This window comes from Ailuropoda melanoleuca, chromosome 10 (genome assembly GCF_002007445.2).
Source record: "Ailuropoda melanoleuca isolate Jingjing chromosome 10, ASM200744v2, whole genome shotgun sequence".
NCBI classification, from domain to species: Eukaryota; Metazoa; Chordata; class Mammalia; order Carnivora; family Ursidae; genus Ailuropoda; species Ailuropoda melanoleuca.
In genome coordinates this window covers 39767059-39781809 of record NC_048227.1, presented here as the reverse complement: position 1 = coordinate 39781809, position 14751 = coordinate 39767059, and the positions used below count along the sequence as shown (strand labels likewise).

Here is a 14751-nt window from a genome sequence, read left to right as displayed (position 1 = left end):
TGTTTGCTGCTAGATATTGTATTGTAACAACTACAACTTTTAAAGGATTCAATAACACTGAAAATACATGTTTTGTTCCTGACTCCACTGAGAAGCCACTAGCATTCTACCATCAAGTTTTAATGTTAGCTGGTAGTTTGGAATACAGATTCTCTTTTATGTTAAGGAACTTTCCTTCTGTTCATAGTTGACTCAGAGTTTTAGACAAATATTTTTTAAATTTATCAAAAGCCTTAGAATATACTGAAGCTATCATATGGTAAAATGATAGACAAGGTTACAGTACAAAAATTCAAACAAAAAAGGGAAATACACCATCATTAAGAGACAAAGCAGAATAACAAGGTAGCCTTAAATAAAAGAAAAAATTCATTAATGAGTAAAATCATACAAAATGTTAAAATGGCAAATCAAGACATTAATTTTTTATGTGAATACTAACCAAAAAATAGTCAGAAACTGGGAAACAACAGCAACAGGACAATGTAACTTATCATCATGACTTCTCTCAAACATTTACAGATCAGGAAGGTAAAAAAACAAATCAGAACTGAGAAGACCTACAGAATATAAGCTCTCACTATTGACAGGTTCCCTCTTGCTCCTACGCGCAGTGCTTGACTTCAGTGTGAACATCTCCTATAGGGTCAGTGCAACCACTGGTCTCAGTCTCTCCCCACCCCCTCTCTCTCCAGTTCCTGCCCAGTCGTCTTCATGGATGTACAGTCATCCACAGAACACAGACGAGAGAGAGAGTTACCAGTCTTCTCTTAGGTACACATCCAAGTGTCTATAAGTCAGGGGACAGATGGTGGGCAAAATGCAGGGCATCTTCCTACTTCTTCAGGCAATCTGTTTCAAGAATTGAAGCCAGTGAAGGCATGTGCTAAAATCTGGATGTTTTCCTGGATTCGTATACCATCTGTCTTATAATCTGGGTCAATTCCTCTAAGATTCTCATATTGAAACAGTATCTACGAGGCTTAGGTCAGCCCAATTTAAAAAAAAAAAAAAACAACTTGGGGTGCCTGGGTGGCACAGCGGTTAAAGCGTTTGCCTTCGGCTCAGGGTGTGATCCCGGCGTTATGGGATCGAGCCCCACATCAGGCTCCTCCGCTAGGAGCCTGCTTCTTCCTCTCCCACTCCCCCTGCTTGTGTTCCCTCTCTCTCGCTGGCTGTCTCTATCTCTGTCGAATAAATAAACAAAATCTTAAAAAAAAAAAACAAAAACTAATGCACTTCAAAGCAAAGTTCAAATTGTACACATTAGGTTTACTAATACTAAAACTTCGAACAAATCTTATTATAGCTGAAATTCAACAGAAAAAGTTCTAAGCAAAAACTCGCCTATCATGAGAGACAGTACCAAGTAATGGTTAGACCAGAGGCTCCAGAATCAGACAACTTGGGTTCAAACCCCAGCTCTGCCAGTTACTAGCACTACCACTGAGAAAGTTCTAAGTATCCTCATAATATTTTAATGGAGATACTCATAATACAGTCCTCACAGTTTGCTGAGAGGATTAAACAAAGTAACACATATATAGGGCGGACAATAATCTAGCACATAATAAAAACTCAATAAATGCTAGCAATTTCATTAGTTATAATGACATTGCTGATGATACTAGATGTCATTTCATGCTCTGTATCCTTCATAGATAATGGGAAACAAAACCTGAATTTTTTCTGAAAATGAACTACTTTGAGTTTAGCAATCTCCAACATTAAAGAAGTATGTTCACAAGTCAGTCACTTAAAAACAATTTATAATGTAGCTATTCTTTGTTCACTATTTCCAAGTCTGTTACTGTCACTTTTTATTGGGGGGGGGCAGGGAATACAGAAAATTTCATGTTTCTTTGAGACTAAGTCTAAGACAGTGTAGAACTTGAGATCACTGTTTATTCTGTTAAGAGAAACTGGATTCTTATTATAAATCGTATTTTCTACCCTCTGGTCCCCTCAATATGAACCGTGATTTTACCATTTGCTCCTTGAGCACAGGTTTCTTATCTAGCTGGTCTCAAACTGAAGGAGTAACACCCTAAGGTCTGCATCATGCAATGATTTAGAAAAATCCTATTCATTAAACGCAAGTTCTTTATTTCCTCAAACAATGGTATTGTTCAGTTTTTCCTTTTTTAATTCAAACCTATTGCATGAATATGCTTAATTCCACATCAAAATTTTTCCATCAGAATTAATCTTTACAGTACTGAATATTGAGTGTAAATAATAAGCCTGTGAGGAGCTTTTAAAAAAGTACCAACACCCAGGTACCACTCCCAGAGATTCTGATTAAATTGGTCTGAGATGGGATCTGGGCATTAGTATCTTTAAAAAGTTCCTCAAGTTGAAATCTAAATAAGGTCAATGGATTGTACCAATGTTAAGCTTCCTGGTTGTGATACTGTACCAGTTACCCAAAATACTACCACTGGAGATTACTTGGTAAAGTGTACAACTCTCTACACTTTCTTGCAAATGTATGTGAAAATACAATTATATCCAAAAAAAACCCCAACCACAATTTAAAAAAAAAAAAGTTCCCCAAGTGGTTCTAATCTGCAGCTACAATTGAAAACTAGCACAACACACATTTTAAGACAGTGATGTCATGATTTGTTTGAAAAAGTCAATTCTTCCTAACATAATCACCAAAGAGGTATCTGAAGATAAATGAAGACAGTATCTTTTTTTTTAAGTTTAATTTTATTGAGAAATAACTTTCAAATGATAAAGTACGCCCATTTTAACAGTTTAATAAGTCCTAACAAAAGTATACACTCACATAACTACTCTCTCAATCTAGAAAGCATTTCCATCAGTCCAAAAAGTACCTCTTGCCCTTCTGCAGTCAACTTCCCCTACTGCCCCCCAGGAAATCACTGATACTTTTAAGACAGTTTCTCCCTTTTTTAAAAATTTCCTTCTGAGTTAGCCTTATTATTTTATTTATGTATGTTTTTAAATAAGCTCTACGCCCAACATGGGGCTTGAACTCACAACCCAGAGATCAAGGGTCACATGCTTTACCATCTGACCAGCGAGGCACCCCAAGACAATCTCTTTTGAAGAATGGGGACATATTCTTTGAAGGAAATTTACTTTCTAATTTGCCTTTTGAAGGTACATTTGGACTCCCTTTTAGACGGAAAGTCTGGGATGTACCTTATTCCTTTGACTGTACCTTGGAACATGACTAACATGACTATACCTTACATCAAGAAGGTAAGCAAGGCAAACTTAGACAAGAGAATTACTAACTTCAGCTAGGGTTAGGTAAGTTCAAGATTTAGGGGAGGAAAACTAGTCAATTCGATATTAAGACATCTTACCTACTGGCACAGAGATCTTTCTCTTCTTGAAGTTTGGCTTAAACACAAAGCAGCCCTAAAAAAAAAAAAAAGGTAAGAAAGAAAAAAGCATAAAGTCAAAGTAACCAAGGTTACCAACAAATCTGATTAACCAAGTATTTTATGGATAAGCAGATTTTTTTAAAAGAATTTCTTTAAAGTGCTAAGAAATCATCTCTTTTCTGATTTATAGCAGGAAAATTCTTTTTTAAAAAAAGATTTATTTACTTTTTAGAGAGAGAGCGTGTGCACACGCAAGAGGGGGGCGGGGAGCCAGAGAGAATCCCCAGCAGCTCCCTGTAAAGTGCAGAGCCTGGACAGGGGGCTCAATCCCAGGACCTTGAGATCCTGACCTGAGCTGAAATCAAGAATCAGAGGCTTAACCGACTGAGTCACCCAGGTGCCCCTAGCAGGAAAATTCTTAAACAACAAGGGGAGTATCCATTTCTTCCTCCTCCTTCCCATGGGATGCTCAACTTTGATTTTGCTCTTAGGGACCTAATCTAAGAGACAAGAAAATGTAAGATGATGAAACTTAAACCCAGAAAGGTTCCTTTTTATAAAACTTAGAGAAGAACATTAGTACTATTCATTAAAACAAAGATCAAAAATAGTGAGACTTTCTCATTTCAAAAGAAGTATTTTTTAATTAAACTTCAAATATCCATAACCTGGTCAGGAAATAGGTGATTTGGCTATTGTTTCATCTTATACACCTTTCTTCATCTGATAAGTCTTACTCATCTGCTCTGGGAAACCTTCCCCAGTTCTCTAGTTAAAATTATTCCTTTCCCTAAGATCTCACAATACCTGAATACTTTTATTTTGCTTTGCTTTGAATCACTTTCACTGTGTATCATAGTTATTTACGGTTCTGTCTCACCAAGTAGTTCACGAGTGCCTTCAGAGCACAGACTGCATATAATTCATAATTATTTCCTCAGTGTCTAGGACAGTGTTAGCATACACATTAGGCAACCAGTATATGGAATGAATGCTTGTCAAGTAATTTTCCTGGTAATTTCCTAGTTACATTTAGTTTCATGTTATTATTTGCCAAGTGATATATAGCCCCCAAGCTACTGGTCCTGCGTTTATCCTACCCATCCTAAAGCCGTGCACCATGTACAACTTCTTAAAGACTGCCATTTTCTATGGAATGAAAAAATATACCTAGAAAAAGTAATCTCAGGACAGTGCTAAAGAAAGCTGTGCAAATACAAAGTGGCTATTTGGATTACAGGATCCAAAATAAACTGTGTCTTATACTCCTATATCTGCAACTAGTGAACCATTGAAACACGAATTCACATTTAGAAAAATCTTGTAGTACCACGAGGAGCTTGTCATTGCCTCCTTTCTATATCCACCTGCAATTCAGTACAAGGAACAGGAGCTATGAAGGAGTGAGATAAACGAGTGCCCAGAATAGATCCTAATGTATGGCACATACTAATATGGTTAACCTCTCTGAACTGCTGCTCAAATGATGGTGCTTGAGATAGAAGAAGCAGTCTAGGAGGAGAGCTAACAGGTAGAAAGTATCACAAAGAAAAGGAAGCTTAGATAGGTTAAAAAAAAAAAAAAAAGCTAGCAGTCATATGAGCTCCTTAAATAGTCCTAAAAGATTCTTATTGATGCAAGGTCCCCTTCATCATCGTCTCAATACAAGCATTTCTATTACAATCCATAAATGCTTTCCTGAACAAAACCTCACAATTTTGCAAGATACACAAAAATATGAGTCTTTTGCATTGAAAAGAGTTAGGGGGCAGACCACTCAAAACCTATGGAATATAACCAGCACAAAACAAAAACAGTACCAATCCTAATAAAAAATACCAGTGTAAGAGAACCCCAACTACCTCCATTTGACCCCAAATTTTCTAATTAAGTTCTTCTTTCCAGCTTATCTCTTAACACAGGCAAAAGATCCTGTGGGCACAGCATCTCCTGATGGGAACCGAATTAAACCCTCAAGCAGTAAGGACTGCCCTGAGCCAGCAAGACCCCGCCCATGATTGACTCCTACACAAGGATCAACCTGACCTTTACTGCCCTCCTTTGTCCCACATTTTTCTCATAAAAACTTGGAAGTATTTTCAGCACTTTGTTGGACAGTCTTTGAGACTCTATAAACTGCTGTCTTCTCAGTGTTGGCCTCACTGAAATAAATTCCTTTCTTGTTTCACTACTGCTCATTTCTCTGACTTTGGATTTTGTCAGCAGCTAGGGGTTGAAGCTGGTCTGTTTAGGATATCTGGAGCCAGGTGCTCTTGTACCTCTGCGCCCAGAATACAAGAGGACAGTTAAACCTCTTCTGGTATATTCGCACCTAGCATCATAAGTTAATCTGCTGTAAACTTAAGCTCTATGGCTTTAAGTTCCCCTTTGATATGTAGTTTCAGTTCTGACACTCCTTCCCATAATTTGTTTAATTTTAATCAAAATTAAAGATAAGATCCACGGTAGAGCCTTCTAATCTATTTAGTTTTAACGTGGGGAGAAAGTACTTTGCAGTTTTTTCATCTACATTCTCAACTGTATCGCAGTTTGACTTCAGGGGCCTCTGGCTGCACTCATAATATTACTAAAGGTCTTACTTTACTTGGTCTGTAGCAGTGCTGTACAATAGAACTTCTGGTAATGAAGGAGAAATATCACGTCTCTGCACTAATATGGTAACCACCACCACATGGGGTTATTGAGCACTTGAAATGTGGCTAGTAAGACTGAGAAAATGCATTTCTAATTTTATTTGATTTTACTTTATTTTAATTAAAACTGAATTAGCCACATGTGGCTACCAGCTACTGACATTAGACAATAGTGATCTAGGGTTTATCTTAACAACCACACTATCAGGTCTTCCTGCAAGCCCTGGCCATCCAGGCAGCCCATATGAGGTCTATGTGATCTCCTCTGACAAACACACTACTACTTCCTTCTTATTTTCACAACGCTTCCTCTCTGATTATACTGATATTTCAACTTCTTTAACAGGTCATTTTATTTCTATCTTCTGGGCCAAAAAACATGTCATTCTCTATGGTATAACAGTCTCCCTATCCTCCAAGCCTTTGCCTAACTTCTACTAATTTTTCAGGTCTCAGCTAAAATGTCCATTTCTCCAAAAGGCTTTCGCAGACCCCGCGCAATCTGCTAACACTTATCACAATTTGTTATCATCAGTTCAACTGTGTTTAATACCGTTCTCGAGCGCGAACACTTGAGTCTATTTTGTTTACCACTCTACGTCGTACCTAACGGAGTACTTGGCACACAATAAATATTTATGAGAAAGAAAAAGGGAGATTGGGGCACATCCTCGGGGAATTCGACGGCCACAATTAGAACTTAAAAGTCCTCCCAACCAAAACAACCAAGGCAGATCGGTGTCTTCGCTCCTCGAGCAAAACTGACCTCAACTGCACCTGGAGTAAGGACGCTTCAGCTCAGCCCGCCACTCCCGCCCCTCGAGCCGGTTCACTGAGGCCTACGTAACCTCTGCTACATCCCTTTTCCAAAAGACAATGAGGCGACGGCTGAGTCTAGCGGGCTTCCGCCCCCCACGTACCTTGGACACCGAAGAGGTGGCCATGGTCACCGCGGCCTGCCGGATTGCAGCTGCACTCGGGATTTCCCGCGCTCCCTCGCGGCAGCAGGGCAGAGGTTAGTGGCAGGCCACGCGGCTTCTTGATTGGTTGGCAGAATCCTCCGGGCGGGCTTCCGGCGCGCGTAGGAGGGGCGTACAGAGCGGGGCGGGGCGAGGATTCGAGCCGGGCGTTTGGGGCGCGCTTCGTGGAGGCCGGCATGGCTTGTGCCTTCCGCAGGTCCATCGCCTGTCAGGTACGGACCCGGGAACTGGCAGAAGGAGGGCCAGAGCGGAACCCCTACCCCAAGTCAGCCCTCAGTCAGCGAGGGGGGGGATTCCACGGAAACCGTTTCTGCCTCCTCCTCCCTTCTTTCTGGAGCTGCTCGAGTTGCTGAGGCCGACCTAGTGGAGGGTCGGCCAGGCGACCCAAATCGGTTTCTCAAGGTAGAAAGTAAACCTTGAAAAGCCAATGTTGCTTCTTTCACTCCTTCCCACCCCACAGCTTTGTATGCTTTACCCTAGTGGAAAGTCATTGGGCCATGATTAGAACCCTTTAGAAATTAGTGTTCTTTACACTTAGTGAAATTGATAATGGATCTGGATTTTCATTCGAAAGGATTTAATTTAGAAACTGGTCATTTGTTTTGCAATCATTTTGGCCGCCTGTCCTAGCATTATCTTAGGTAACTCCAAAGATAATGTGAGGTGCTGTTTTTCTTGATTTAGAGTCCTCTATGTGAACAACTCTGGAATAAGGAAAGGAATAAAACATTTCGACATTAGATTTCAGCAAAAAAATTATTTCTGAAATTCATCATCTCCTTTCGGAATTTTGCAACGAAACTTTTCATTGTCTTGACAAACTAATTTCCTTTTTATTAATGGACTTGTTAGGGGACGTATTTTGCCTGGTATATAATTTCCCTCAGTTCATTTTTATAGTGTTTCTGGACTTTGTGGGAAAATTCCTCTGCCGTGTCTTTATGGTTATAGATGTATTGCCCTGCCCAAAGCTGCCTTCTCAGATACCACCAAGGGACCTTCTGATAGGACAAAGCTGAGTTTATGGTTTACTGGAGTAAGAAGGAACACCTCGGCAGTTTCGGTAGTGTCTGGGAGGGCAAGGTCAGATTTTTCTTAAGAGTTTGAGGTATGGGTTAAGGCTGGTCTTTCAGAGGCAGAGGGTGAGAGGGCAGGGCAGTGGAGGAGATGGCTTGATTAGGATTTGATACTGATCTTCACAGTTCTAAGATTGGGAGAAAGAAGGCAAGAGAGTGCAAGGAGTCTTAAGAGTATAAACTGTTCGTCCTTTTTCTTGAAGAATTGATGATTTTCAAGAAGTTCCTGTAATGAATAGTCAAGCTATTTATCTGGGCAGGAGTCTCCTAGAATAGTAAAGTTATGCCAATGAAGAAAAAGAAATAATAAAGTCATACTAATGTAGACAGTAGGCTGTATCCAGGGTAGGTAGTTTTGGACCGTGTCCAAGCTGTGTTTGGAGGGGGAGAGGTAAGATGGTTTCCGTTCTCAACCCATAGGTCAAGATAATGCCATGACCAGAAACATTTTGTGTTTAGTTTTGCAAAGGCTGTATTCTTCCTTGTAAAGAAGGTAAGTTGGAGAAACAGGAACTAATATGCAGTGTGTATTTGTGCTAATTACTGTACATTCACATTTAAGCCCCATGATGACCCTATGACGTAGAAGTATTAACCTTACACAGATGAGCAAACAAATCCAGAGATTAAAAACCTTCGGTAGACCAGAGTCTACACATGGTCAATAAATTGAAGAGTTGGTTTATGAACAGGGGTCTAACTTCAAAATCACCCCTTTCCTATACGCTGTGCTATCAGTTTATGAAGGCAAGAAGCACATTCTGATCAATAGACAGTATCTAATAGATTCGTATGGCAACATAAACTAAGCAAATATATATATTTCTCCAAACATGGAGTCATTGAAGGATGATCTGAAATGAGGTTAAATAAAAATATGTGCAATACATATCTTTATGAATGAGGATCCTTTGCTAGTTTAGGAATGAAGGAATGTATTACATGAAGTGGCACATTCATTCAGCAAATTTTGATAATGAATCTACATTTTTTTAAGCACTATCATCAGTCCTAAGGTTGAATAGAATATGGTTTCTGTCCTAGCATGGCTCTGGACTAACTTTATACATGTGCATATATATATATGCACATGTATAAACAGCTAATTGCAGTACAGTCCGTAACCAGTGTATTAGAAACATGGGTGAAGTGCTAAGGGAATATGGAGAAGACACCTTCCTAATGCCAGGGAATGCTTTGTGGAAAAGGTAATGTGGGGCCTCAGTCCTGAAGGGAGGATGGATAGGAGTGTACCAGGTTAGTTGAGTGAGAGCTTGGGCAGTGATAGGGTATTCCGAAAACATCATATGTGTGAACAACAGACCCATGGGAGAGCATGGTGTATGTTCATGGAACCACAATATTTGGATATGACTGAAATTAAAATTTCAGAGTATGCCTCTTGGGCCTCACTTCAGCAAGTCCTGTGGATTCTGTCTTCAAAACAGTGTCTTGAATCTATCCATTCTTTTCCATCCCTATTGCCCTTCCCTTCCGTCACCCCAAACCAAGCTGCTGTTACTACCTATGTCATCTGCTTACAACAGCATTCTGATGGGTCTGTTTTCATCCTTGCCCTCCCTCAAATCCGTTCTCCTTATAGCAAGGAAAGTGACTTCTCAAATGTAAATCAAATTGTGTCACTTATCTATTTAAAACTACATTGCACAAACTCTCTGCCAGAACCTTAACATCTTTCTTTCCAACTTTGTTCATACCACCCTGTTCTTCCTTTCTGCAGGATCCTAGCCACACTGTAATTTTGCTTTTCTAACAAAGCCAAGGTCTTTCCGTTCTCATTGCATAGATTATTCCCTATGTCTGAAGGAAATGATTTTATATCATGACCCTTTGTGCAAGATGGAAGTTTCACAGAACACTACTTTATAATGTGCGTGCATTCTTTTCTATACTACATGTTTTTGGAAAATCCTGGTTGGGACTCACTGAATTTATTCCCAACTGAAAATCTGTAGTTTGAAAAGTGTGTCCTTCAGTTGCTCTCTCAGACCCATGTTTGCTTCCATCATAGCATTTATGAGTTAATAATTATTTCATTAGCTAATCAATTATTATTAGGGAATTAGTTATTTTGTTTTGTTTTCCTTGTTTTGGTGTGTTTTCTCTATAGGCTTCACGAAGACAGCATGTTTTTCTGGTTTTTTTTTGGTTTTTTTTTTTAAGATTTTTATTTATTTATTTGACAGAGAGAGACAGCCAGCGAGAGAGGGAACACAAGCAGGGGGAGTGGGAGAGGAAGAAGCAGGCTCCTAGCGGAGGAGCCTGATGTGGGGCTCAATCCCAGAACGCCGGGATCAGGCCCTGAGCCGAAGGCAGACGCTTAACGACTGCGCCACCCAGGCGCCCAGAAGACAGCATGTTTTATTCACTATTTCTCTAGCACCAGCAAAGTGCCTGAAACATAGAAGGCTTTTAATACATATTTAAAGAATAAGTAAGCTGTTGTGATGTAATATAAAGTTTGCAGCTTCACCAAATGAGTTCATAATTTTAAAGCTGTGAGGTAAAATGGTAAAAGTGGAAAGGATTAAAATTGTAGTCCCTCCATTTGTGTGACTGACTTAATCTTGGCAGGTTATTTTGTCAGCTATAAAGTGATGGTATTGATTCCAAGTTTAGAGGATTGTTCAAGGATTAATGATGATGAATACAATAGTAACTATTGTTTGTGGAGTATCTCACTTGTACCATGCAGTTTTTCTGAACTTTATGGGGCTGTTGATAAGATCTGATGACATAATGTTAACAGAAAGTGCATAGTATCAAGAACTGTGAGGGGATTGTGACTTTACCCTACTAGTCTACCACAGTTCCATGGATGGTGACGGAAAACATGAGATCCCTGGGTGAGAGAAAAGGATTTTATTATTTACAGCAATAGTATTAGCCAGAGTGTCGACATTTTCTTGTGTCGGTTCCCCAAACCCCTCTTCCAACTACAGGGTGATGTGAAGAAGGTCAGATGATACCTGCACAGGCTGGGTGCTGTGTCACATAAGAGAGGGACCCTGAGTCTTTTAGAATGGGCAGTAAGCATGTTTCCCTTTGCTCTGCAGTAGGACACTATTTCTGTCTTACAAATCTGTTTGCTATATGAGCATCCTTGAAAAGATTTTATGCTTTGCTTACAAGACATGCAGAAACCCAGAAATCCCATAGAAATTTGTCTCCTATCACTTAGGACGGTGTGCACACGAAATGTACAGTACTTGATATTATGTTTAATCTTTTCAGTCATCCTATTTGTAGCAGTCTCCATTTTATAGAGAACACTGACACTCAGGAAGATGAAAAGAAAAACCTAAAGTTATAGAGCAACAAATTTGTAGAATTGAACTACTAATGCAGCTTTTTGACTCAAAGCTCGAATTCTTTGTATTCTGTAGAATAACCTTTGTAAACTGTTCACTGTATCTGGCTCAGAAATGTAATGATGGAGTGTAGATTTGTTTCCCTTTCTCAGTGCCTTTTCATTTAGATATTGATGTTAAGTTTAAAACATCCAGCTGAAGGGCGGCGGGATGGCTCAGTTGGTTGAGCATCCGACTTGATCTCAGCTCAGGTCTTGATCTCAGGGTTTTCAGGCAAGCCCTGTGTTGGACTCCGTACTGGGTGTGGAGCCTACCTAAAAAAATAAATAAAATAAATCCAGAGAGTTCTTTTTAATTTTTTTACTTTTAATTTTGAATGTCAGAATTATAGAAAAGTTGTGATAATAGTGCAAAGAACTCCATATACTTTTTTTATCCAGAGCCACCAGTTATTAACATTTTGCCACATTTGCTTCATCATTCTATCTATATGATTTACATTTCCCGTATCATTTGAGAGTTGGTTTCATAAAGCATGCTCCTTAACCTGTCGATACCTAATTATTTACTTCCTAAAAACAAGGCTTATCTTAACACAGCCACAATATAGTCATTAGAGTCACATGATATCATACAATACTTTCATTTAGTGTATAGTCTGTTCCAGTTTTGCTGCTTTTTTTAGTAGTCTTTTTTTCCAGTATAGGATCACAAGCTGCATTTAGTTGTTGTGTAATTGTATCTTAAGTGGCCTTAAGCTCTTCTCATTAGTTTATATTTACATAACGTGCTCTGTAGAAGAGGTGCACTGCTAACAGTGAATAGAAGACAGGCTTCCTTAACTGCTGATGAGTTCTTTTAGATTTCAGGTGTGAATTGACAAGGCAAGAAACAACAATTGCTGGAGAGGATGTGGAGAAAGGGGATCCCTCCTACATTGTTGGTGGGAATGCAAGTTGGTGCAGCCACTCTGGAAAATAGTGTGGAGGTCCCTTAAAAAGTTAAAAATTGAGCTACCCTATGACCCAGCCATTGCACTACTGGGTATTTACCCCAAAGATACAGACGTAGTGAAGAGAAGGGCCATATGCACCCCAGTGTTCATAGCAGCATTGTCCACAATAGCCAAATCGTGGAAGGAACCGAGATGCCCTTCAACAGATGACTGGATTAAGAAGCTGTGGTCCATATATACAATGGAATATTACTCAGCTATCAGAAAGAACGAATTCTCAACATTTGCTGCAACATGGACGGCACTGGAGGAGATAATGCTAAGTGAAATAAGTCAAGCAGAGAAAGACAATTATCATATGATTTCTCTCATCTATGGAACATAAGAACTAGGAGGATCGGTAGGGGAAGAAAGGGATAAAGAAAAGGGGGGTAAAGAAGGGGGAATGAAGCATGAGAGACTATGGACTATGAGAAACAAACTGAGGGCCTCAGAGGGGAGGGGGTGGTGGGGGAATGGGATAGACTGGTGATGGGTAGTAAGGAGGGCACGTATTGCATGGTGCACTGGGTGTTATACGCAACTAACGAATCATCGAACTTTACATCGGAAACCGGGGAGGTACTGTATGGTGACTAACATAATATAATAAAAAAACATTAAAATAAAAAAAAAAGATTTCAGGTGTGGCCTCAAGGAGCAATTAAATTTGATGACCAGTTGTCATCTAGTCCAAGCTGAAATATTTACGTGGGGAAGATACTCATCCACATTCATGTGAACAACAGGACTGACTGAATGGTCTATGTATACTTCACTTCTAACCTGTTCTCACAGGCCCACCAGCATTCAGCTCTGCTTAAAACTACAAGTTTTTGGGTCGCCTGGGTGGCTTAGTCAGTTAAGCATCTGCCTTTGGCTCAGGTCATGATCCCGGGGTCCTGGGATCAAGCTCCATGTTGGGCTCTCTGCTCAGCAGGGAGCCTGCTTCTCCCTCTCTCCTGCCTGCTGTTCCCCCTGCTCGCTCTCTAAAGATCCCTGAGTCATTCCAATGTGCAAAGACGCAAAAAAAAAACCAAAAAAACAAAAAAACCCACAGGTATAATGATTAAGAACATTGACCGTGGAAGACATATGGGTTTGAATCCAGCCTTTCCTTTGATAGGTATGTAAAATCTCTGTCCTGTTCTCTAAAGTCTGTAAAATTGTTTAGTTACTTTTTAGTCTTGTCATTAGAATTCAATGAATTAATGCATAGTGCTTAGAATTGTATATAGTGTTTAGGATTGTGTTTGTACATTGTATACATTCAATAAATGTTAGTGATTGTTACATTATGTCCTCCGAATTCTGAAGTCAGGGTATTTTGAACCCCCTCTTCACATACAATCCCAGAGGCCTTATGAAGGGGACCTAATTATTATCCATTATCCTAGGTGAACATTTTAACCCTGCATGAAGTTAGGTATCAGAAAACTGCATACCTGAATTATATGGCTGAATTTCCAATAAGTATCTTTTTAACAGTACTCTTACAAAGTTGTGCTCTGATAAAAAATATTTCTCATTTTTGCAAAAATAAGTGTGTGGCCATTGTAAAGAATTAATATAAAAAGGTAAAAGAATTAAAAAAAACACCTCCCTCATAAATAATCATTATTAACATTGGTTGACCTTTATTTTAGATAATATTTGCAGATATACAGGCAGAATAAAAGGAATACTGGATAGATAATGCTTTCTTTTAGAAATTGGGCTGTATCGTAATGCGTTTTTATTTTGAGGTTTTTTTGTTTTAAGTTGTATGATAGAAAATGTCCAACTACTGGGGTGCCTAGGCGGCTTGGTCGGTTAAGCGTCTGCCTTCAGCTCAGGTCATGATTTCAGGGTCCTGGGATCGAGCCCCACATTGGGCTCCCTGCTCAATGGGGAGTCCACTCCCCCCTCACCCTGTGCCCCTCCCCCAGCTCGTGTTCTCTCTCAAATCTTAAAAAAAAGTATCCAACTACTACATGTATAATAGTATTATGATTCCCCATATACCCATGACCAAAATGCTGCTTTAAGTTAAAAATATTAAAGTTTTGCTTGTGTTTAAGGAGAAATTAAAATGTAATTCAAGAATTATTGCTGTATTTCTGAAATGAGTCCTCTACTTTATGAAATGAGATTTTGGAAAACATTACAATGTTTTTTAAGATTTTGAGAGAGTGAGCGTGCACACACTCGAGAGAAAACATAAGCAGGGGGAGCGGCAGGCGGAGGGATAAGCAGACTCCGCATTGAGTAGGGAGCCCGATGCAGGCCTCAGTCCCAGGACCCTGGGATAACGACCTGAGCCGAAGGCAGACGCTTAACCCACTGAGCCACCCAGGCACCCCGAAAAACTACA

General features: G+C 39.7%; 2 protein-coding genes across 5 annotated transcripts in view; one reads left to right on the top strand and one right to left on the bottom strand.

Annotated features, from left to right (window-relative positions):
* Positions 1-7023, bottom strand: part of ORC3 (origin recognition complex subunit 3) — a 59127-nt gene extending 52104 nt beyond the window's left edge. For both annotated transcript variants that reach the window (XM_019806249.2, XM_002925520.4), the window contains exons 1-2: positions 6937-7023; positions 3342-3396 (exon numbers count right to left, since the gene is read on the bottom strand). In XM_019806249.2, the coding sequence (XP_019661808.2) occupies positions 3342-3396; positions 6937-6960 (79 nt within the window). In that variant the 5' untranslated portion in view covers positions 6961-7023. The remainder of the gene's footprint in view (positions 1-3341; positions 3397-6936) is intronic.
* Positions 7024-7095: 72 nt separating this feature from the next.
* Positions 7096-14751, top strand: part of RARS2 (arginyl-tRNA synthetase 2, mitochondrial) — a 62486-nt gene continuing 54830 nt past the window's right edge. For all 3 annotated transcript variants that reach the window (XR_004628563.1, XR_004628562.1, XM_034670759.1), the window contains exon 1: positions 7096-7208. Coding sequence is in view for 1 of the 3 variants with exons in the window: in XM_034670759.1 (XP_034526650.1) it covers positions 7173-7208 (36 nt within the window). In the remaining 2 variants the exon portion in view is untranslated. The remainder of the gene's footprint in view (positions 7209-14751) is intronic.